General features: G+C 34.8%; 1 protein-coding gene across 2 annotated transcripts in view; it reads left to right on the forward strand.

Moving 5' to 3' along the window:
• The window catches only part of CNTN1 (contactin 1), a 364,093-nt gene that overhangs the window by 172,708 nt on the left and 165,009 nt on the right, over window positions 1-26,376 (forward strand). For both annotated transcript variants that reach the window (XM_049625293.1, XM_049625294.1), the window contains 2 exons: window positions 16,614-16,743; window positions 18,139-18,171. In XM_049625293.1, the coding sequence (XP_049481250.1) occupies window positions 16,683-16,743; window positions 18,139-18,171 (94 nt within the window). In that variant the 5' untranslated portion in view covers window positions 16,614-16,682. The remainder of the gene's footprint in view (window positions 1-16,613; window positions 16,744-18,138; window positions 18,172-26,376) is intronic.

Genomic DNA, 26,376 nt, shown 5'->3' on the forward strand with positions numbered 1-26,376 from the left:
TGAGTTTTAAGAGTTCTTTGTGTATTTTGCATAATAGTTCTTTATCAGATATGTCTTTTGCAAATATTTTCTCCCATTCTGTAGCCTACCTTCTAATTCTTTTCATATTGACTTTTGGACAGCTAGAGCCTTTAATTTTAATGAAGTCCAGCTTATCAATTATTTTCTCCAGAGATTATGTCTTTGGTGTTGTATCTAAAAAGTTATCACTATACCCAAGGTCACCTAGGTTTTCTCCTATGTTACTTTCTAGGAGTTTTGTAGTTTTGCATTTTACATTTAGGTCTGTGATCCATTTTGTGAAGAGTGTAAAGTCTGTGCCCAGAGTCAGATTTTGTGTGTGAGTATCCAGTTTTTCCAACTCCATTTGTTGAAAAGATGATCTTTGCTCCATTGTATTGACTTTGTTCCTTTGTCAAAGATCAGTTAGCTATATTTATGTGGGTCTATTTCTGGGCTCTCTATTCTGTTCCATTGATCTATTTTTCTTTAACCAGTATCACACTGTCTTGTTTACTATAGCGTTATAGTAAGTCTTGAAGTCAGGCAGTGGCAGTCCTCTGCCTTTGTTATTTTCTTTCAATATTGTGTTGGTTATTCTGGGTCTTTTACCTCTCCATCTAAACTTTAGAATTGGTCTTCAACACACAAAATAACATAAAATAACTTGCTGGGATTTTGATTGGGATTGTATTGAATCTATAGATCAAGTTAGGAAGAACTGACATCTTGACAATATTGAGTCTTCTACCTTTTCATCTTTGCATGAAAATGTGCTAAAATACTTGTTTAATGAAACAATAAATTGAACTCTTCCATACCATAGCCATATTGCAAAAGTTTGTCCTTTTTATGCAGCTCAGTTGTAGCCAAGGAGCCAGCTGGCTGATAAAGTTAAAGATCTACCACTGAGAGGTTGCACCTTTGCATCAGGCATGTCTAAAGGTGAAAGGTGTATAGATTAGATGCAATTAGCAGAAAGTGGTGGGAAGGACATAACAGTGTAGTTGAGCTAATCTCAGGTTTAAAAAATCTATGTCACTATGTATACCCCTAAAGATGCTGTGGTCAATGGGGGTTTTCAGCTTTATGAAATAATATGTATGTTCAGATATGTCAGGGAGTTTCTTATTCTCAGCAAAACATTAGGTACTGACTTTCAAATAAAAATACTAATTGCAAAAAACAAAATGGAATCCTTCCCAAACAAGGAGGCACACTAACAGGAGATGACAGAACCACCATAATTAAACAATCATCACTCTTGGCATTTTAAAGGAAGACCTGAGGATGAGTATCTATAGTAATCGACAAATCTCCTGCATGTGTACTAGGAATAATACCTGATTTAGTTAAGATATCTTCCTTTGATAAAAATACTGAACGTTTTGGGGGACGTAACTTATCCAATAACTGTATACTCTTAGTTTCTTAAGAAGCTCACTTCTGCAAGGGCAAGAGATTTGCAACCTGGAATTTTTAACCTTTTACCAGACTTGACTATAAGGCAATTTGCCAACATCTCATTAGATGACGTATTTAAAAGGGAATATAAAAGGCAGTACGTGGTGCTTTTGTTTCTGCTGGAATGCTGAGAGTCAGAGAGGTTTAGTATGTAATCATATAAATCATTCCCAGAAATTTAAGACACATTATTCTAAGCAAATGGAAACAAACACAAATGAAAACAACTTGAGGGTGAATAAACGAAAACATGATGAAGCTGGAAGCAAAATATACCTATTGATAGAGGAAAAAATACTTTTTAAAATACCAAAAAATATTAAGCAGGGATAATCTGTTGTTGTTATTATTATTATTATCATTATTACTAAAGATTTCAGAGATAGCTCAAATACAAGTAAAGTATGAATGGTCACTTAAATAATTTATGTGAAAATATTGCCTTTACCTAAAGTTTACTGCTTAATAATAATAATAATAATAATAAAATAATTGCCTAACTTTTTTCATCTTAACTGTGGAGATCATTATATCATTTCTGTATAGTCATGTAGGGAGTTTAATTTTCCAGCTAAATCAAATTTCTTAAAATATCAATGATAATTTGAGATTTGGAGATATAAATATGGACATATTGAATTCACCACTGATATTTTCTTGAATAGGACTAAAAGTCTTTTAATAACCTTAATAAGCCTGATGCATTCAAAACTAGCTCACAAAAATAAGAGAGGATGAATTTCTGAAACCTATGAATTTCTAATATGTTTATTCTAAAAAACTGAAACTACAGTCATGGTATATTCCTTAAATCTTCAAAACACCAAGAAGCATTTTTAAAAATGTTTTAATTCAGCAAGAATTTTTGAGCAAAAGCCAACAGCATTTCTTCTAAACTCATAGAAACTCGAAGAAAGTAAATAATTCTGGCAATAGAGCAAAGGGCTGCAGGGCTCCTGCCAATATTTACAGCTGTCACTGCTTTCTTCCCTTATTTTATGTTTTTAGTTAGTGAGAGGACCATGATGGGGGGAAATCATTTTAGGTTTATATTTCTGCTGTTTCTTTTATCTTTGTTTCATTTTTCCACTGCATAATACAAATTGACTTGAAGGTTCTACCTGTTACTGGGCTTCACATAGTATTTCTATGCAGATCACTTCCAGGTACCTATTCCCAATCCCAACCCCCTCCAAAAATTCTGGTCTCATTTATTCAAATATTTACTTGGTATCTCCATTTGGATGTATAATGGGAAACTGAAACCCAGCACATTCAAAACTAAATTTTTGGCCAACTCACTCTCCACCAAAACCCTACTTCCCCTTTGCCAAGTGGCAGCATCTTCCACACCAATGGGCAAGTCAAGAGGTGAGAACTCACCCCTGAGCTTCTCTCTTTCCCTCACCTTCTACTTCCAAACTGTTTATTTCTCACAGGTCTGAGGACCATCGAGCTTGGGTCTGTTGAATCTCTATGGACCTAACACAGGGTACATGATAGACCCTTAAATATTGTAAAACAAATATAATTGCCTATATAACTGTTTCTACATTTGCTAAATAAATTACAAGTAAATTACTGACTTTACATATCTACACTGGAAATTGTATTGGCAACCTCACAGCGTTAGAGAATTCATTAGATCTTGGAAGAGAAATGGTGTTGTATCATTCCTCCCAATTGTAGAAATGCATGGAATTATCTTCAAACCAATGTTAACTGTTTAGTAGTGGTTCTTGTGCTTAAAGACTTCCAAATGAAGGCAGTTACATAGCCATTCACAGGTGTAGTGCTTTTTCTTTTAATTATCAGCTTTCTTCTATGACATATCTTCAGTGGCATTAAATACACACACAAATACACTCACATGCACATGCGCACACATTTATTGATCTCACACTGTGCAAGGTTTTGAGGCCCCAATAGGAATATGAAGATATGTATAAGGCATGTTCTTTTTACTCAGAAATTCTAATCTAGTTAGAGATTAAGAAAGAGTAATATAGGTGTCTTATTTACATTTTTTCATATAGTTCTCACAAGTAAGTACATATTAGTGTTCCTACTTGCCAGTTGCTGAAATAATTTGCCCAAATGAAATAGCCATATGAAAGAATTCTCACTGTATCTACATTCTTGTGTTTTAATCTCATTACCTTTTGATAATGTAAAAATCTAAAATGCTGTGACCATATGCACAGACTTTCCAAGACAGTTTTATAGTCAGATGTTCTGCTATATTTATCTTCATAAGCCATCAAGACCTGTCAAAAATACCAAATTTTGGCTAAGAAACCACTTCTCCAAAATATTTTTTTCACCCCTTAGTTCTTGAAATTGTCTTCAAATAAGTCTTCTAATAAAGTGTCCCTATATTCAGTTGGAAGTGGCCTGGCATTTGAAGGTAAACAAGAACCTAATAATAAGGAATCCATGAGTGAGTCAAACAAATGCTCCATGATTTTAGACAAGGGAGAAGCTCTCATAGGACATTGCCAGAGGTTAGATTTTCCTACAAATAGAAAGCTTGATTTAAGTCTTGAAATATAGAAGAGACATTGTTTTCTCATTTATAAACTGAGGTTAATAATAATTACTGTATCATTTGAGTTCATATGAATATTAATAATAAGCTTCTAGAACAGAGTCTGCCTTTCAAGTTGAGAGATAATGGAGTGTGGTTATATTAACTATGAAGCTAAGGATTATTTAATTGATCTTTTAATTTCTAAAATATTTCTAATTCTAATTATAGCATATATAATATGATTATAAAGTATAAATATGCTATAGTATTATAATTTCTATAACCTAATATAATGTATAGTATAACACAAAATACTCAATAGATATTGAAGGAAGTATGAAGTGTTGTTGTACCACTGACAAATTTTGAGACAGAGTATATAACTTTTTTGAAGATCAAATTAAACTTTGTATTATTCACTGAGCTTCAGATATTTCGATACATGTTCCTTAAATAAGAAAATTCTGGCATGGATTCCTCTTGGTAACCGGGATCACGGATAGATCCAGTGAGATCGTTATGATACGTGTGCTTAAGTAGACTCTAAGTATCTGAAGATTGAAAATTTGCCTCTACTTCTAATACTAACTGAGGTTTGTCTGGGCCCTTTCATACAGTAGGTGCTCAATAAGTACTTGTTGTTTGATAAGACTTGAGTTTGATAAAAAGAAATAATTCCTTACGTTAAGAGAAAATAAAGGCAGTATCAGAAACTGTGGAATCCCTTTCCTTTAGACTTCAGACTTTGCATTAGCCATATCTTTGTTCTGAAATTGTATTTAAGTGGAGGGATATATCCACTCTTGTCTTATGGGAAATTTAATTAATATTTGATACAAATTTGAATAACAAGGAGTAAAATTCAAGACTACATTGTTGTTATAAATCAGAAACTTCCACAAAAGAGCATGAGAATAGGGAGAGAATTAGGGAGCTTCCCCAGTATTTCTTCTGTGAATGGAACACTGAAAAGGAGACTGAAGAACACAGTGTTCATCAACCAGAGCACTTGGGATCAAATAGAATGATGATATTTTCCTGCAGAACAATTCAGCAAGGGAAACTCACTCACCACCTATGAAATCAAAGTTCAACATTTGGTATTTAAGGTTCCATAATTTGATTCCATTTTCTTCCCACTTATCTTTTTTCTAATTCTCCCATGAGTGTATGCCCTGGCCATATTAAACTCTGCAGAGTTCTCGGACTTTAACCTTTACTTTCCTTCTGTATGCTTTTACTATTGGCACTTCCACCTGCTTGCATGGATCTACCTGTCAAATATAGACCAATGATTTGCTTTTAGTAATTATTCCATAAACTTATTCAACCAATGTTAATTGTGTGCCTTTAATGAGTAAGGCTTTGTGTTAAGCAATATGGAGTATGGCAAAAGGGATGAGAGGAACTGTTGCTGAGGCGTTTACATCTAGAAACTCTGTCACTGAATGTATATCCTTGATTTACCAATACTTTTGCTGTTGCTACAAAATGTTGCTACTTGACGGGTGCTTCATAAATAGTGTGGAAGGAATGAATAATTAAAAAGGATCATCCAGCTATGTTTAAAGGATTATTTTATAATCTTTAAAGGAAATAAAACAAATTTCTTGATCTTTGAACAGCACCCAATAAAAACTGATATCTGATTAAAGTGCACAAATGTTCATAGATACCCTCTTACATGTGTTTCAAAAATAAATACTTATTAAATACGTATTGTTTAATTGAATTGAAGTGCATTTAAAAATAATTCTCTTCGGGGCGCCTGGGTGGCTCAGTCGGTTAAGCGTCCGACTTTGGCTCAGGTCACGATCTCACAGTCTGTGAGTTCGAGCCCCGCGTCGGGCTCTGGGCTGATGGCTCAGAGCCTGGAGCCTGCTTCAGATTCTGTGTCTCCCTTTCTCTCTGCCCCTCCTCCATTCATGCTCTGTCTCTCTCTGTCTCAAAAATAAATAAAAACGTTAAAAAAAATTAAAAAAAAATAATTCTCTTCTATTGTTTCTAGGAATAGGGGCCTAAATTATTTTGGTAGGAATCACTCCTCAGTTTAAATACTGATATAACGACCTACAGTTAGTGATTCTCCCCTGTTATTTGAAAAATAGAATGTCAAGGTTATATCCTGCTCTTTCCTTCTGTACGGTATCTCAACCTGAACAGCAGCGATTAGGAGATATAAGATCATTAGCCTCGTTCTTCAATCATGGATGGGCCTCTTGTCAGAAGACAGTAAGAAATTTTATTCTTGAGCCTTGAGGCTTTATTCTTGAGCCTTTATTCTCAGCCTTGAGGTTGGTGAGATAGTATAAATACCTGCTCTTTTACATGTAAGACTTACAGATATTGTGGAGCAAGAAGCAGCTGCTTTAGGGAGAATGGCTACAAATGGAGCTTCAGAAAGCAGAGTGGCTGGAGCAGTGAAGCCTTGGTATTAGACATGGCCATCTCTGCAGAGGAATAAAGTCATACAGAGGAGAGCTGACAGCCCAGGAAGTCTTTAAAACTCCCAGTGTAAGTTGAGTGCATGTTTCCATCTGGTATGGTTTCTTCCCAGGTTTCATTCTCTTGCGAGTCTGTGGGAGAGCAAAAGGGAAAGTTCTGTCTTGCTGGCATGGGAATTTTTTTCCTGCTGTCAAAGACTTATTCAATCCTATTTTGGATTGTTAGATATGATTCACAAGGAAGGTATCATGAAACACATTACTTTGACGTAGTCCAGCTATCTCAGATCAGTTTGAACGGCTGTTGGGCTGCAAGAGAAGTTAATAGTACATTTCAGTCATGTCATTATAGTCCCACAAGTCTCATTTAATAGTAAGAAAACTTCTAGGTATTAGTCAAAGCAATATGTCAAAATGCCTTATTCATTATGATGTGGTAAAGTAAATCAGATGTAGACATACAGGATATTCAATTCTCACCCAGACCAAAAGCCACAACAAAGTACAGTGCAGACATAATTTTAAGAGATGAGTTATTGAATGTTAAATGTTAGTTATCTTCTGATTTTCAGTGTGCACTGCTTAAAGATGTGGTCTAATGAATTCAGAACACATTTGATTGTTGTCTGTGAGTGTTGGAAATATTTTGACTTTCATTTAATACACTTACTACAATACAATAGTTTTTGAACTATAGTTTTTGTAGTATGCCTACAAATTACCTGGGAAGCTTGATTAAAAAGTAGATACTTGGGTTACTCCCACACTCTAATTATTCTTGGGAGTTTTTCAGAAATCTATTTTATTAACAAGTACATCCAAATACTGTTAAGGTAGCTGGCCCCTAGACCATGTTTTGGGAAGTACCATCTTAGCATTTTGAAACATATGTTGATCATGAATATACAAAAAAACTTTTTTTGCAATCTAGAGCAAGGATAAATTCTAAGTATCTTTCAAAAGATAAACAATAAAGAGTAAAGGGTTTAAATCTTTCTAGAATAGAAGGAGTCACATGCTGGCTCTGTGTATCTTTGGGCAATCCACATGATCTTGATAACTCTGTTCGTCTCTCAAAATCTTAGACATTTGGTAGTGTCAGAGGAGATGATATATAGATTAATGATTTGTAAAATTTTTAGCACCAATCCTTGGTATTGCTCCTTTATGGTTCCCAGTAGCTGAGGTGACCTTGTTACTGTCAACACTCCTACTCATTGGCTCCATTCAGTTGCTTCCACTATTCTTTATAACACAGAATCAGTTCTGCTTCCCAGTATCCTTCCTAACTCGTCCTAAAACCTACCTGCTGTGTTTCACCTCTCACTTGATATTCCTCTGTTCTTTTTTTTTATTTAGTAACAGTTCTTTGCCAAATGTAGCACTGTATTCAAAGTAGAATAAAACATGTGTTTGCCCTTGAATAACAAAGTGATCCATATTGATACACTGATAGGAAAGAGGTTGAGTGGAATTCATAAATATACGTTTGAGTTTTAAATCTTTCTTGATGAAATAGCTCCTCCCTTGTTCATTGACTGAACTGGTAATTTATGGAATTACTTACGAAGTCATGTTGTCTGATTTGCTCATGATTACTGTCTCCATTTTCCAATAGCATCTCACTTTTGTAATTTCAAGCAAAATAACGGGCACAATTGACAGTATGTCATGTTGGCGGATTAGTTTGGAATCAGCAGGACCCTTCTGCATTTTCTCAAACGTCAAGAGCTACCCAACCACGCATACACACGCTCCTAAATTGTGGGACAAAATATATGTAGGACTTTCTGTTTACTACCTGAAAGTGATGGTTTCCTGAAATTGTCTCAGTGATAAGCATGACTGCATCATTAGTCTTATATGACATCATTAGCTTAAATTTGCCTGTGAAAACATATGTGCTATAAATATCACAAACAGGGGTTCTACTATTTTTAAATTCCTCTGCATGTCTTACATAATTTTAAAAATAAATGGATAATTAATCATAAAATCTAAAAATGTGAGGAGTCAATTGTTCTGTTAAATGCAAGCTATACTGTCAGTACTCAATTAATATACACATCTTCAAAATGCCCTCAGATATGTTTTTTCCTCAGCAGCCCCTAAGACATACTTCACAATCTGATGATGTCATATTTATTGAAAAGTTTTAAAATATATTGTATCACTTCGGTCTTTACATATACTTCATACACAGTCAAGTGGTAGACTGTTTCAAGGACTAAGAAGATTGCAATCTAGAGAATATTATGCTCTACCTACTAGTTGAACAATGTATGGCCCTGTTCTGAAAAAGGATACTGTTTATAATCAGTTTCAGAAAATGGGGTGTTTTTCTCGAGTCTGTGCTGTTATTCTTTGGCTTACACAGCAAGTTCTTCAGAAACTTTTACTAAGTATATTTGATCATAGCAGTAAGCTGCTAAAATATTGTTAATGACTGCAGAAAAACTAGTGAACTGAGGTAATAATAATTTGATGATAGTTTAAAGAAGTCAGTGTGAGACTGGAGAAGAACATCTGAAATATGCAATTATTCAGCTAGAGGGAGCTGTGTTACCTATGTTTAAATTACATTTCGTAATCTGGAAATTAGAATATTGATATGAAGATTTTTTTTAATATTTATTTTTGAGAGAGAGAGAGACAGTGTGAGCAGTGGAGGGGCAGAGAAAGAGGCAGACACAGAATCTGAAGCAGGTTCCATGCTCTAAGCTGTCAGCACAGAGCCCAACATGGGCTCGAACTCACGAACTGCAAGATCATGACCTGAGCCAAAGCCAGATGCTTAACTGACTGAGCCACTCATGCACCCCAATATGAAGATGTTTAATGGACTTAACATTTAAATATATAATATCCCCTCTCTAAAGGGGTAGCCCTTTTTCTAAGATCAAAAACTAATTTTATTTCTGGGAAATTTAACTTACTCCACTTTAATATTTACTTTTATTATGTACATATGTTGTAGGACTTTTACTTGCATACACACACATACATACATTAGTACTCACAATAATCCTGTGAAGAAGGAACTTGGATTTCCGCTTTACAGACTGGGTGATGACCCCTTGGGAAAATTAAATGACTTGTACAGCAGAGGCAGAATTTCAGAATGATAAAATTCAGGATAAAATGTCCTCTGCTTTTAAAATGTAGAGTAGGAGGGCACCTGGGTGGCTCAGTCTGTTAAGCATCCGACTTCAGCTCAGGTCATGATCTCACAGCTTGTGGGTTCGAGACCCGCATCAGAGCCTGGAGCCTGTTTCGGATTCTGTGTCTACAGACACAGACACTCTCTCTCTCTGCCCCTCTCCTGATTGAGTGCGCTCTCTCTCTCTCTCTCTCAAAAATAAATAAAAACATTAAAAAAATTAAAATGTAGTGTAGAAGACATTGGTATATTTTCACCTAGACTAATCTGTGTTCAACTCCAATAAGCTTCCTCTTACTATTTTCTAGAAATAGTACTTTATAGCAAATGTTTTTCCGAACCAGGGCAGAACAACGAGCACCATAAGTAAATATTCTTTTTAACATGGCCTTTCATGAGCTGTGTTAAGAATAGATCAGGATAGACTCCTGATATTCCCACAAATCTCTTTTTTCTTTCTAAAATAGCGATGTGACCATTTGATTATATGTATTATTTGTCAATACTCCTAAGATCTTGTTCTCTACCAATGTAAATGATTATATAACCATCAGTGCAATGGAATATTAGTTGTTTTGGCCTTAATGAAACATACTTTGATTATATAGCAAAATTAAATAATTTTCAAATAATTGTTAGTGCCCAAATGCTCACCACTAATGTATCGCTGAAGCTTTTAAATAGCTTATGTGTGTTAGCCTAAGCCAGAACTAAACAAAAGAGCTAGATGGTGTCTGTCTGGCAGAAAAATGAATATCTAGATATGGACCAAATTTCTCAAAGGAGAACTCTTGCATTGTCTAACATAGAAAGGGAGAGGTAGGGGAAAAGACAAGTGTAGGAAAAAAGAAGGAAAAGGACGGAAGGGAGAAACATACCACCTTGTGTTGTCTCATTGTAATGTGTTTTTGTTTTAATGTGACTAAGAGATTTAGTGAAGGATGCTGGAGAAAAGAAGTGGAAAAGAAGTTGAATTCCCTGGGAAATTCAAAAGAAGTTGAATTCCCTGGGCTCCAGCAGTCACTAGACACCTAGAGATCTGTGATGGTTTGGGGGATGCTGCATCTGCAGGACTGGCTGGGAGGCCTCGCCCTCGTAGAGTAGAGAGGCCACAAGGCTCTGAAAGCCGGCAAGTTCGGGTGCACAGCGCTGCCTCGGGCACAGGAATGCATCCCTGATTCCTGCTTTTGGTCGTTATGTATTTTCAGCTTTTGGGAAGTAAAATGTCTGCTCCCATAAGTGACACATCTTTGTCAGAGTTGTTTGTTTTCTTCCTCCGTCGCTTCGTTTGCTGCAACTCGTTCGGGCCTGTGGGGGCTGGGGAGCGAGCTGTGAATTACTCGATGGTATGTCCTCCAGAGCGAAGTAAGAAGAGCGGCCTCTTCTGAGTTAGCAAAAATGCGCCCATCCTCACTGCCTCTCTCCTCTGCAGCACTGCTGAGCGGATGTGATCAGAGAGTCACAAATAATAAGATAACTGGTAACACAATGGAACAAATCACTAGCAGAAAACAAATGTGTGAACAAGATGTGAAGGCTGCTCTTATATTTGAACAGCAAGAAACTCATTAAATGAAATAAATTACATGTTGTCAGGCTGATGACTCACTGTCCTATTGAAATAGGCAATATTTTGGAGTGAAGGCAAAGATAATGTGTTATGACACAGAGAGGCTCAAAATAATGAAAAACTTTTCCTTCTGACTATTATGTGCATATTCATATCGGAAGACGGAGACTTCCAACACTTAATAAAGTACATATTAAAAATGCTTTAAAATATTGCTAGTTAGAATACCCTCTTCTAGACTCTATTTATAAGCAACAATAATCCCTAACAGAGAAAAGAGCTCTAATAGGAGACATTCCTTTTTTTTTCTTTTTTTTTAGTATATATATAATTTATCATCAAGTTAGCTAACATACGGTGTATGCAGTGTGATCTTGGCTTCGGGAGTAGATTCCCATGATTAATCATTTACTTACAAGACCCAGTGCTCATCCCAACAAATGCTCTCCTTGATGCCCATAATTGTTTTTCCCTCCTTCCTACCCCCCCCCATCCCCTCACCATCAATCCTCAGTTTGTTCTCTGTATTTAAGTGTCTCTTATGGTTTGCCTAGGAGACATTCCTTGTTACTATTTTTCATCATCCTACCTTCATTTTAAGGAATTAAAGTTAAATTTCACTTTGTTTATGGCAAGTGCTTTGGAATAGTTACGGAATGGTCCATTCATTCCTTCATTTATTCATTAAATGTATATGGAGAGACTTCTATGTGCCAGGCATTATAAAAGCAACAATGAATAAGAATCATGTTCCCTAATCTGGTGGGTCTATGGCCCGGCAGAATAATAAGTTAATATTTATTAAACACTTTCATCATAAGTATTTCACATGTACAATGTTACGTAACTCTTACAACAGTCTTATGAAATAGTCATTCTTTCCATTTTACATATGAGGAAAACGAAGGTTGGAGATTGAGTAACTTGTCGCAAGCTACAAGCTAAAGAATGGGTGAGAAAAGGTGAACTCATAGCAACAGAGAGTAGAATGGAGGCTATCAGATGCTGGGGTGTGGGAAAGGGGAGGTAAAAAATCAAGAGGACTGTTGGGTGTCAGGGTCTTAGAGGAGGAGGTCTTGGGGGGTTATTGTATAATAGGTACAGAGTTACAGTCTTGAAAGATGTAAAGAGTTATGGTGATAGATGGTGGTGTTGGTTGTGTAACTTAATGTAAGTTATGTGTATTTTACCACAATAAAAAAAAACAACAAGACCTTGTCATTAATGGGGAAACTTTTCATAACAGGTACCCAGGTCCTTTGTACGATGTGCTGTTTGTGAAAACTTTGCCAAAATGAAGATTCTATTACAAAAAAACATGAAATTCATTATTTAGTACATTAGTAATTTATCACTAACTGAAAAAAAACTTTTAAATTTATTTGTTGGGAGAGAAAGCGTGAAAGAGAGAGAGAGAGAGAGAGAGAGAGCGTGAGCATGTGCATAAGTGGGGGAGGGGCAGACAGAAAGTGAGAGAGAGAATCCCAAGCAGACTCCATCACACCCAATATAGGGCTTGAACTCACAAACCATGACCTGAACCGAAATCAAGAGTTGCACACTTAACAAACTGAGCACTTGTAGTAACTTTTAAAAGAAAAACAAACAACCCCAAAATCTTATATGTTTGGCGTATTCAACCATTAGACTTGAATTATGGCCCAGTTCTAATAGCCAAATCTACTAGCATAATTAATTTTGGGAAAATATAATAAGGGTAATGTGTTTTTGTTAGAACATAGGCACTCATATAGATAAATCTTTAGCAGTTTTTCATTTTTTTAAACGTTTATTCATTTCTGAGAAACAGAACATTAATGGGGGGAGGGGCAGAGAGAGGGAGGGAGACACAGAATCCGAAGCAGGCTCCACATGCTGAGCTGTCAGCACAGAGCCTAATGCAGGGCTCGAACTCACGAACCGTGAAATCATGACCTGAGCTGAAATAGGACACGACCATCTGAGCCACCCAGGTGACCCTACTGTAGCAGTTTTGAATAACTGAGAAAACCCCACTCTAGTTTTAAAAACTGATTAATGACATCAGCTTTCGTTTTACAGCAAGTTTTGATTAACATTTTCTGACAGAGGAAGTGAGGAAAGCTCTTAGTTGGTGACTTCCCTGGACAGTACGATATCCACATGTGGCAGGAGATAAGATGAGTTCTAATTACACAGGATACATGCTCCTATTCATCCCTTTCTAAAGAGAGAAATTTAATGGACCTAAATCATAATTTAATCAGTTTATATTAATATGTCCACACAAAGTTATATGGGGACTTTCTGAATTTTTGAAACATCTGAGATTGAATTCATGTTTCTTTTGAGATTCTAGTTATATGGCAAATAAAATATATTTTTATCATAAAAACTGGGTGAGCCAAAATTCCAGCAAGATCTGGCTGAATTCCCCTTGTTCTGTTTTGACTCTGCCTTGCCATAGTTTCCCACATAGTGTGGTTGTTATATAAGAAGGCAATGTCAAATGATATTCCAGACCTAGAAAATTCTTAAGTATTTTACCTCCAATTTTCTGAAATCACTTGCTCTGTGTGGGCACAGTTAATCCTCCTTTAGACCAGCTCTCCTTTCTGAGACTACTTTTAAAGTTAATGAGATAAATAGACCAAAATCTCGCTGACATACTTCATCTGAATTATAAACCTCAGGAAAACTTTCACAGAAATTGTTCTTCATTCTTTGCCTCCATTCACCTGATTCTTTTTCTGTCTGGTCAGTGCTGGTTCCTTTACCCTCAATACCAAACTGCTGCACCATCCCTGGCTCTTAAAGTTGAATATCTGTGAGAATTATTAAGAGTTCGCAAATCATAACAGTTTATTAATAGGTAAATTAGAACTAGTTAAAATCCAATAATTACTACCACATTAAAGTGTAATGCTTTATAATCTGTAAAATTTTTGCAGTATATTATCTAAGTTAATATTTACAAAAAAAGAAGTGATTGACACAACAGTTTTGGCATAGTTTATCTGTTTGCCTTTTCTACATTCCTTTTCTTTCTTCTTTTCTTCTCTCTTTTCTTTTTCTTTCTTTTGTTTTCTTTTTGTTTTTAAAGTGAGCTCCATGCCCAGAATGGGGCTTGAACTCATGACCCTGAGATGAAGATGAAGATGAGATGGGTCTCATGCTTGACCCACTAAGCTAGCCAGATGCCCCTACCTTCCTTTTCATGAAGAGAATTCATCCTGATTAGTGTACATAACTCTGTGAGAAGAAATAAGATCTTGATCAAGCAGGTCAAGAAAATGCTCAAATGTAAATTGTTTAGACAAGCTTTGCAAGATGTAAGCAATGTGTACAGGTTTCAATAATTTAATTTAGGTCTATCTTGAGATACTAATGATACTGTACATCATAGAAATGAATAGCTAGAAATCTTTCCATAGATCATTTAATTGATTTCCCTGATTCCTGAAGGAATATTCTCTTTTTCTCTGCTTAGTAAAAGAAATAAAATGAAAATTAAAAGTCCAGAAAGTACGATTCATACAAACTTGTAGTTCTCACTTTCTCACCTACATCCAAGAGAAAGAAATTGGTTATAAATGGATCCTCGCATTTCAAAATTAACTGTTGATATTTTTACTTAAGCAAGTATATTTTAAACATTTCCTGATGCTAATTTGACCCATTCCCACTATATTTTCTCTGTTTTTATGTTTCTCTAAAAGTTGAGAATTCACCTCAACTTTTTCTTGAAATAATTGATTCTTGACTGATTTTTCAGTGCAGAATAATCTACATATCAAAAGAGAAAAATGGGTTTATCCTGGTCCATGTAGTACCAATAAATATTTTTACCTGTCTCTGGAAATGCTAGAATTCTGGCAGATTAGGGTGGGGGTGGTGGGGGATGGTGCTAAATATGATCTTAAAATTCATCACAACTGAAAAAAATAAGTAGAATCCTATGGGTTTTTTTTTTTTTACATGTCTTTATGATGTAAGCAATTAGTACCATTTTGGTTTTGCTACTTAAGAAAATGTTTAAATATATTTCTATATTGAACATCATAACATTAGATATTTTCTTTTCAGTATTGTTTTCAGGCTCTGTCTTAATTTAGATTTTACATTCAACTCTAGGTCATGAGAGTTTCCAACGTTATTATACATTGTTTGAAAACGTGATTTAATATCTTCCGAAGTTGGAATTACTGTTGTATCCCAACTGAAGGGTCTCTTTTTAGTGCCCTGAACTATGTTGCTATCCAGGAGAGAGCTCTCAAGGAGAGCAGAAAGAATTGCTTGGGTTCTGATGTCACCCAATGACTCAAATCTAAGAGTGTAATACCTCCACCTTGATGCTCTCGCTGCCACAGTCAGATCCATTCTCACCATGATGTATTTTACGATGCTTTTAATTAAAGTAATTAATGTGTTTTCAAGTTTAATAGCATTTAGGTCAAAACATCTGTTCCATCACACTGATTTTTGTACACATCTTTGTGCCCACTGAATTGTGAACTTCTTATGGGCAAGCCAACTAAGTTTTTTCTGATTCCTCTATCTATATGCTTACTCACAGAGATGGATTTGGCACAAAGCTAAATAAGCTTAAGTTGTGGTATACAGCCTTCACCAGGCTATCCCCAGCACCTCCTGGATGGATCCTCCCCGGTGTTTTCACATGATCCTAAGTTTTTGCAAAATTTATAAAAGCAAGGTATTTTAATTAGACTACTGCATAGTTCTGTGGTTTAGTTTACATTAGTAATTTTTGTCATCTTGTTCTTAAATACAGCTTTCCAACTTTTAAAGATTTGGCCCCATAAAACTTAGATTCTCCCTTGCTGACACATAAGTTTTAATTTGCCTTTTTTTTTTGAATGAATAATGAAGGAGAGGATGATGGATGAGTGTGTTATTAATCAACGCATTCTATTAACATATTCCACATAGTATTTGGAAATTAGCATTACTGGCAAAAAATGTTCCACAAGCCACCAAACAGGTAATCCTAACATATCACTTTTGTATAATGTCTATGAATTTCCAAAGCTCGTATACAGACGTATCTTTAATTGAATCTTCCTACCAGCCCTTCACTTAAATTTGATCTTCAATTAAATTGGTCAATATCAAAATGTTTACTACTGTGCTATTTATAGGAAAAGTACTGTTATGCTCAATGGTTATAGTTAAAATTGAGTGATTTGCTCATGTTTGTACAGTGTTAAGACTGGGAGGCAACTGATAACCCTCTGATACCAAGTGCACTCATTTCATACAACATGGTGCTTACAAATGTATTTAAATAAACTAAAACTTATTCTATAAACAAGAAAGCTAAAATAAAATAGAATTGATAATATTGTTGACCTCAAATGATGAACATTCACTTTTCCTTTTTTTCCCCTTATCCTATCTTTTTCTTTCCTTTCCTTCTCTTTTCTTTCTCTTCTGTTTTGGATGTAGGTGTTTACTATCCAACTGTCATAAAGCTAAAGCTTTTTTGAAAAATCAAAACTAACTTCTGCACCTAAGATGAAAATGTGGTTGCTGGTCAGTCACCTTGTGATAATATCTTTTACAACCTGCTTATCAGGTAAGAAATATCCTTTGCATATTCTCCATAAATTATGTCAATGTAATCAGTATGTGTGTATTCACCTTATTAAATCTGGTGCATGAAGTTAGTATTCATATGTTTTGACATCTGTGTCAGACAAGTAAATTAATACATATTAAAGCCGACCCTATTTTCCTTTTTATTTTCAATTAAAATGTCACAAGATTAAATCAATCTTATGTAGTAGTGTGCTGCTTAATGTTTAAAATGTGGATCTCTGGGAGAGAAAAGTTTCCCTGCTGCGTAACATTTATCAATGGCTGGGGACTAAATGTTACTGCTATACCCAATCTTGACAAATTGACATAATTTCATGTGCCATTGGAAAAGATATACAATAGCTCACCATTATATAGTATTTTCACCGTAAGGATACAGTACCTTAAGTAACCTCAATTGCGTAAATAAAAGTAAAAGGTAGTAAAATAATTAGAGTAATGGGCTTTAAGCATTTGTTACTTTTGTTTTTAATGAATTGATTTGTAACTTAATATTCAATTCCTATTACTGGCTGGTGTTGTGAAAAACAATTTTAAAATAATCTACAGTGTGTTCAAGGACATTAAAAACAACAAAGCAGTTTTGAAAGTGCTGTAGTTTTAGGAGAGATACTATACCTCTGTCTTTCAAAGACAACTACAAAGGATTCAGAAATATTTCCTACAAGGAGAGGAGCATTATATTTTTATCTGAAAGCAACATGTTTTCTAACAATCCATTTTTCTAATACCTTCATTTCATTGCCTTAACTCAGTAAATACTTGTTCGGTTATTATTGAGTGTAAGACTTAGGTGGAAATTATTTTTCATTTATCAGTCCCCATTTTTGTTTTAATGATGAACCTGCTAGACATCCTACTGTACTTTTTGTTTATTATTAAGGAAATAAAAATGCTATTTTATTTTGGGGAGTAGTTTTTATTATGATGACTTCAGAATCCATAAAATATAATAATTCCATCAGTGCTTGAGAATTTTAATGACATTGCTATAATGACAGGAATTACACACACACACACACACACACACACACACACAATTACATGCATATTTATATACATATTATACAAATATAATAAAATTTTGTGGTAGGATTATTTTGGCTAAATCTTGTTTGTATGAATAAAATGAAGAAATAACCTTATTAGTGCTGAAAATTTGTCCTAATTCTATTGACCACAAATTTTAATGCAACTATAAAATGCAAAGAAATGAAATAAATAGTTGCAAACATGTGAAGAGACATCAACCATAATAAGAAACGGCCAGTAATGTCATTTTATTAACTAGTATCAGTTACTTGAGTAATGTTTCAAACCACAGCTTGAAAAGCTGCTTTGGGATTAAAATTGCTTTTTCTTTTATTTTTAGAGTTTACATGGTACAGAAGATATGGTCATGGAGGTAAGTTGATAAAAGAATAAATTTTTTAAATAACTTTTCCAAATGAACCATATTTTATCTCTAAGCAATTAAATCTATAAACTTAATGGCAAATAAATGTTAGATAACTTGGAGATTCTATAAGATAGTTTATCTGGGGTCATAAAACAACTTGTTTGATTGCCAAAATGAATGAATGGATACACCACAAACAAATATGCTATTAGATTATTATAGCAGATTGAAAATATATTCTAGGTGGCCTTTAGTTTTTCCTAATGCTTTGTAACAATTTAATGCCATGAAGTTTTGAAGCAATATTTTAAATATTGTAAACACCTAACTTACTTTTGAAATCCTCTTGCTTTGTTGAGAGAAAAAGAACTCTCAACAAGTTCTTTAACTTGTTAAAGTTAATGACATTGGAACCTTAAGATACAGTTTAGTTAGGACCCCAAAGATGGTGCAGAGTTTATTGTTTATAATTTATTAAGTATAACTAGTGATTCTGCTAATTTAGATTCTACTTCAACCACTGAATATTTCTGGCCAGAAATAGAGGCAGTGGTATACAGGAGAAGACAGAATCTAGAGTAAGACCAACTTGGATTTGCATATTCAACCTGATATTCACTAGAGATTGTGATCTTGTGCAGATTATTGAACTTCTATGAGCTTGGACTTTCCCATGTATAAAAATCACATGGTTCTTGTAAAGACTAAAAAAGAATGTGGTGACAGATTCTAGCATAGTGATCTTACATGATAGGTGCTCAGTGAACACACTAAGACTCGTAGCTTATAAAAGCTACTGCATAGTGGTAGGAGAATGAAAAAATTAGAAAGAGGCACTGAGCAAACAGTGCTACAACTTGCATGCCAAATCAACAATATTCATGCTAGAGTGGGTCAGAAGAACTTTCATTTGTAGGTTGCCATGAGGGTTATGGGAAAGTCTTAGCATGAATTCCACCAAAGCCATTTCTGTTCCCACCTTGTGAGTTAGGAATCACTGCATGTACATTATATAAAGATCAGTAAGATATGTTTCTTGACTTCAACAACCTTACTGTATACTAGGAAATAAGTAAGTAGATAACGAAATTATAAGAAAAATATAATGAGCATTTTAAAAGATTTTCCTTGAGGAAAAAAGCAATATTTAATGATGGGGGTAGTACATTAGGGAATCTTGAAGTATTTCAAAAGTTAGAAACTGAGCTAATTCCAAATAAATGATGTGGAACAAAAACAACACAGAGTTAGGGAAATATGGGCTGTGCTAAGTCAGTGTTTCTCCAAGCATTTCAGAAACACTTGTTCTACAGGATCTTAGTAGGAATTACATTAGAAAGGACTTCATTGTCAAATAAATTTGGGAAAGGTTAGTTCATAAAAGTTCAGTGGTTATTGTTAACTTTAAGTAATAAGTATACTATGTATATAATAAGTATAATACATATATTACTTGCTTAGGACTGCTGTAATAAAGTAACTCAACTTGGGTGGCTTGTAACAATAGAAATGTATTGTCTCACACTTCTGGAGGCTGGAAGTCTAAAGCAAGGTATCATCAAGGCCATGTTTCCTCTGCAACCTATAGGAGAAGGCTTTTTTGCCTCTGCCAACTTTGGGTAGCTTTGGACATTCCCTGGCTCACGGCAGCATGACTGCAAATGTTCACCTCCATCTTCATGCATCATCTTCCCATGTCTCTTCACATCTTCCCTCCGTGTGTGTCTACGTCTGTGTCTGAATTGCCCTCCTTTTTTAAGTTTATTTATTTATTTATTTTGAGAGTGCAAGCAGGGGAGGAGCAAAGGGAGAGAATCCCAAGCAGCTTCCGTGCTGTAAGCACAGAACCCAATGCAGGGCTCAATCCCACGAACCGTGAGATCATAACCTGAGCCAAAATCAAGTGTGGGTCACTTAACCAACTGAGCCACCCAGGCCCCCCTGAATTTCCCTCTTTTTAAAGTTTCCAGTCATATTGGATTAGGGCCCACCTTTAACCTCATTTTAATTTGATTTTAATTTTGCGATTATCCTCTTTCCAAATGTGTTCATGTTCTGATGTACCAGGGATTAGGACTTCAACATATCTTTTTGTGGGAGCACAATTCAACCAACAGTATTACACCGAGAGAAAAGTACTGTGAATCTCTGAGGAAAGAAGAGTTGTAAAATATCCAGATATTCCCAAGCTTATTCACCCACCCAGCTAGTAGTTACTAAGGGAAAAAAAAACTCATTTATGCTGACCGATATCAAGTTAAATTCATGACTACTAACTTCAAATTAAGAGCTGGTACTGCCCAGCCAACATACTCCACTTCCCCAGTGAATTCATTTCCTCATTTTCCTAGCTCATGTCAGAGTTGCTTCCCTCTCTTCAAAACTCCAACAGCTCCTGGCTGTCCTTTACTTTCTATTACACAGAAGTGTTAGAGACAATCTCAAGAGAACTTCCACAAGTTCACCCCACTGTATGTAGTTTCCTTCCACATCTATACTCATAGACTGTGTCTTCCCGCTTGTTTTATACATGATCTCACCATACCAAACCCTATACCTGTGCACTTGTCCTATCCCATCTGGTTTATTTAAGTTCATTGCTCCAGTAATTGCCTGCCGTGTCTCCTCATCATCAGTTTCTCCCTCTCTACTCGATTATTGCTGTCAACATATAGACATTCTGTAGTAATTTCTCTCATTTAAGTAATCATGTCTCTGCTAATCCCATACTGTATAGCTAATATCCCACTTTCCTATTCTTCTTTTCAACATTATTACTAAAAAAAAATGGAGTATGCTTTCTGTCTTTCCTTCTCTGACCCATATTTCCCTTTGAACCTACTTTGATCAGACTTTCACCCCAGCATTCAACCAAGATGCTTTGTCCATGTCACCAATGATGTACACATTGTGAATCCAATGGTCAACACTAAGGCTTTCTACTTGACCTATTGGAAAAGTGATGCAGTGGCAGATATTACGTGTAGACATAATAACATCTACAGGTTGTATTTTTTTTCTCATATGTATTTCTTTTAAAAGTAAGAGAACTTTCAGTAGTTCTCCAGTCACCTCAATGTCCAGAGAGGGGTCACACATTTACCTCCAATAAGAAGGAGTAATGTAATGACATTAATGAGAGTCAACCTATATTTCTGAGTCATGTGACTGAAGATTTGATCCTTAAACATATCTGACCTTTGTCATCAGGGTAGGAGGGGAGGACTAGAACTGGTTAGTCAAAGAAGAATGTCTGCTACACCACTTAGGTGAGTTGAAAGTAAGGTTTGTTTTTTCACTTACGAATAGGAGAGTTCTATCCAATATATCATTTTGGATCTACAATAGTTTTTAACTATTACTTCATAGTAGTCTTAATAGCCTAGGTGACTAGCTTTTAAATAAAATAAATATATGCATTAAAATAATACATAGATATTTTTAGTTTGAAAAATAAAATACACCAAAATTTATTTAAAAATCCTAAAGCCCAACTCCACTCTTCTCCATGTCTCTTAAAAATTTCTTCCTCTTTTATTTTTTAGATTGTATGAAACCAACATGTATCCTATTGAGTTAAGAGAATGAATACAACTGAATTCCATATAGTGAACCTGTAATATTCAGATATTTAATTAATAACTGAATATTTGAGGGTAAATACTTATTTTAGATGCTTTCTCAATTACGGTCTGCTGTTACTTTACTTTAACAATAAGAAAAAAATAATAATACACAGCTATTTCAGGACCAACATTCACCTATACTAACCAAAAATGAAAATAAGTATCTCTTTAATTCCTTTGTAATTTAGTGACAAAAAAGAATATGAGGAGAGATAAAACAGCAGTATAATACTTATTCTGTAGGAATTAGAGTATAAAACAATCTATAATTTGTGCAATGGGATTACCATATGACTATAATATTCAAAGCTAATATCAAGGAAAATTAAAATTCTGAAGAGAGAACAGGTATGGAATTTCCATTGTCTTCACGGCACTTACACCCAAATTTTCATGACGTGTTTTCCATAAGACTACCATCAAGTACTTAGCATTATTTTCATTTCATATAGCATTAGTTTATCTCTAATTATGGCTGGGATTTTATGGCATTCACTGCCTTATCATTATTTTGTGATATAGTCACTGTTATAAATTAAAATAGACTAGAGATAGCCTGAGGAGTCTAAGTCATACAAATAGGTCCACTAACTGGAGAGTGCTATATAGTGGGATATAGTCAGATATGAAGTAGGTGTGGGAAGATGCCCAGACAGTTAAGGAAAACACAGTGTGTAGAGGCTTTAGCAGTGGTCAAGGAAGGGGCTGCTATCAAGGACTTGATAGGCTCTTCTCTGGAAGATAAAGCCATGCAAAGGGAAATATGATCAACCTTTCGCTAACCTGACCCTAGTCTCTGTTCTGATAATTTTGTTGCTACAAGTTCTTCAAACCAATTCCTTTACATTTTAATTATAGTGAATTACTACAACATTATAGATTCCCCATGACTCTAAAGGATTGGGACACCCAAGTATTCAAACTCCAAGCTCTGAACAGCCTTGTTTCCTTATCAGTGGGGAATGGTTGACAATGAAGACAGTAGGAAGAAGCAGTCTTTGAGACTATTTAAATGCTGTCTCATTTAGAGAATTTATTGTATTTCAAGAGACTTGTAACACTCTCCATCCTATGATAATTATAACATTGTAAATATTGTAAAAACCTCCGTGTTAGACTCTGTTCAAAATTTTTTGCCATTGCTTTTTTCTAATAGTTTTTTTCCTTGAGATTCTTCTTATACTTATGTAAAATTATGTTTTTATAACTAACAGATTGAGATGACATATTACAGAATGAGAAACAGAATTTGTTTCAAAATAGATATAAAATGAATAAAAAATTATCTCAAGTACAAATCATAATTATACTTCCAATTTTCAAACATAAAATAGAATAGAATAGCAAGATTACAGTGGACCATCTCCACATAAAGAGAGGTGAGGTAATCCCAGTTTAGACAATACAACTGATTATGTTAGTGTTGGAATTAAGAATGGTACTGAAAAAAGCAGTAACTTTTACCTGTCATTCACATTTGTAAATTTGACAACAAATATTCTTATATGATTTTATTCTTATTAATCTTCGTGATCAAATTTAAGAAACGAACTTATAGGGCACCAGGGTGGTTCAGTTGGTTAAGCATCAAAGCTCTTGATTTTGGATAAGGTCATGATCCCAGGATTGTAGGATTGAGTTCTGCTTCGGGCTTAGCACTAAATGTGGAACCTGCTTAAAAGTCTCTCTCTCTCTCCCCCCCACTCTGCCCCTCTCTCCCACTTGCACTCCTCAAATAAATTAAATAAATAAATAAATAAATAAATAAATAATTTAAAGAATTAAACTTATTTCTGCAAGAGACTAAGATTACATGGTAGAAAACTGGTGATTTTGCATTAAGAGTAAATCAAAAGAAAGAGTGATATGAAATGTTGTCTTCAATTAGCTTGAGAAATCATCCATAATTTTGTGCTTCTTTTTAGAAGAATTTACCCACTAAGAAAAAGGGCACATATTTAAAAACTAATCTTCTTTTTCTGTAACGTAATACCTATTTCTTGTCTTGGGTGCCCTATACCCTCATAATACATCCAAAGCACTGTAATTTATCATGTAATTACTTCCATGGCTGTAGAAAAAAACAGTAAGATGGTCATATTTTCTGTTTCTGAGAGTGTAATGCTTGCATTAATGATTCCTTTACTGATCCTCGTGTCTTCCCAGAAATTTCTTTTTCCTTGATCTGAGTGCCCTAGTGGAGTAAACAGAATGATGAGCTCAGACCCTCTTCAAGGGGGTTGTGAGGATCACATTCAGAGATTCACCCGCATGCCCATGCAATTCACAAGCTTGTCTTGAGTAATTTATCTTTTAAGGACCCAAATATGTTCCCCAAATAAAATATGTACAGTAATTGCTAAACCATCTAAATGAATACATTGTTTTATTTAGGCCTGTACATTTTACAAAAGCAGGGACCCTCTATTTATAAAATAATACTTACCAGGAACATTACTGTGATGTGAAGTATGTCCTTTTCTGCTTTTGACCTAGAGAATGAGACGAGGAAAGTATCTTGCTTGAATGCAGTGTTCTCTCAATGTGAAAAATAAATCCAATATTTTGGTGGAAAGTAGCTTCATATTTTTGTCCCCTGAATGTTTTGTTGTCTGTTCCTATAAAGGCCAGGTGGATGAGGAATATGAAGAAATATACATGTAATTTATGAAGAGTCCTTGTCTTTGAGAAAGAAAAATAGCATGGGGTACTACTAATATTATCCAGTTTGGCATATACATTTCAACTCACTTCACCCAAAAAGTGTTTAATCTTTACATATACTCCTTGAGATATTGCTTGGCAAGAGATACAATCTCGTCATTATAAGTATGTGACATTTGATTATTTTCCATGGAAATTTTCATTGCTGGTCTCTTTTCTGAAAAAAAAAAAAAAAAAAAAAAACAACCATAATTTTTAATGCATATGATCAAGATGAAGAAACTACTGAAACATCCTCAATTTTCTAAAAGCTGACCAACTTTTATCTCGAAAGCATATATGCCTTAAAATCAAAAGATACACTATCAAATGAAATATTTAAGATTATACATTTAATTAAAATATGCAAGTCCACCTTCATATACACACACACACACACACACACATATATATATATATATATATATATACACACACTTCTGTCTTTGTTGAATTTGAAGGTAGCATACAGTCCTTTTTTTAATTTATTTATTTTAATGTTTATTTATTTTTGAGAGACAGAGAGACAGAGCACGAGTTGGGGAGGGGCAGAGAGAGAGGGAGACACAGGATCTGAAACAGGTTCCGGGCTCTGAGCTGTCAGCACAGAACCCGACGCAGGGCTTGAACTCATGAACTGCGAGATCATGACCTGAGCCAAAGTCGGATGCTTAACCGACTGAGCCACCCAGGCACCCCTATACCATACAGTACCATAAATAATTTAAGGCCAGTTTAGAATGAACATAACGCTATTTCAGAGTGATAAAAGTAGTTGTTTCAAGAAAGCTAATGAAATTATAAATTGAGAATTTGTGATTATTACAATCTCTTTCATGGCACTGCCAGAGGGCACTAGAGAAGCAGATGTTAGATGGGCCAGGACTGGCTATTTCTGCATTGAAACCCAATAATGTTAAAGGGGGTTTAACTATTACAAACCTGTACCTGTTGAGATGAGGACAAATTTTGTGAAGTAGTGTGCAATCACTAATATATCCCTCTTATTAAATACAACAAAGATTTAGTTAGTTGTAAGTCTCTCCTGTTTGCTGTTTGTGGAATACAAGTTGGAGAAAATCTAAAGGAAAAACCCTAACCTTGAAGACCTGAGATTCTCTTAAGAGTATCTTTCACAGAACAGAATTTTTTTATTTTAATAAAATCAAGCTTGTCTTTTGTTTTCTTTAATGAACCATGCTTTTGTGTTCTGTCTAAAAATCCATCACCATACCCAAGATCATATTCAAGTCATTGACTGAACTGGGAACAACTAATACCTATAGTCCTATAGTTCATCAAAGGTCTCCCAAGTGACTTTCTGAAATTCTTACGCTACCACTAATGTAGCAAATGGAAACTAAAGATACAAGCCAGTGCAGATCAATGATATTCTATTTAAATTATATGCATAAGTGCATTAAACATCCATTTCCCCTTAAATTTAATGATCTTATGCATTGGTAGTAACAGTAATGACATAAACATCAGGATCGTTATATAAATACAATGTACTTAGAAGATATTTATGAGCTTTAAACTTCTATAAATAATATTTACTTTTACTCTCTACATATCTAGTCTACTTAAATTTTTAAAAATTGTTTGAAAAATTCACACTAAAATTGTCATTGATTGAGGATAGAGTTAAAATAGTAGTCATCTTGTCTTCAAGAAGAGAATCTAAAAATACTGCTAAAACTGCACTTCTCTGCTTGTCGTTTTAAGCATTTTCGTGTGAATTGGGAAGAAACAAAGCATCTCCAGATCAGCAGGTGTTACTAAATTGTTCCAATCAGAAAAGCTGTGCAATTGGGAGAGACTCAAGGAAGAGCTTATAAAATTGTCCAAGTGGGAAGAAAAATGGCATATGATTTTTATC

This window comes from Panthera uncia, chromosome B4, assembly GCF_023721935.1.
Source record: "Panthera uncia isolate 11264 chromosome B4, Puncia_PCG_1.0, whole genome shotgun sequence".
NCBI classification, from domain to species: domain Eukaryota; kingdom Metazoa; phylum Chordata; class Mammalia; order Carnivora; family Felidae; genus Panthera; species Panthera uncia.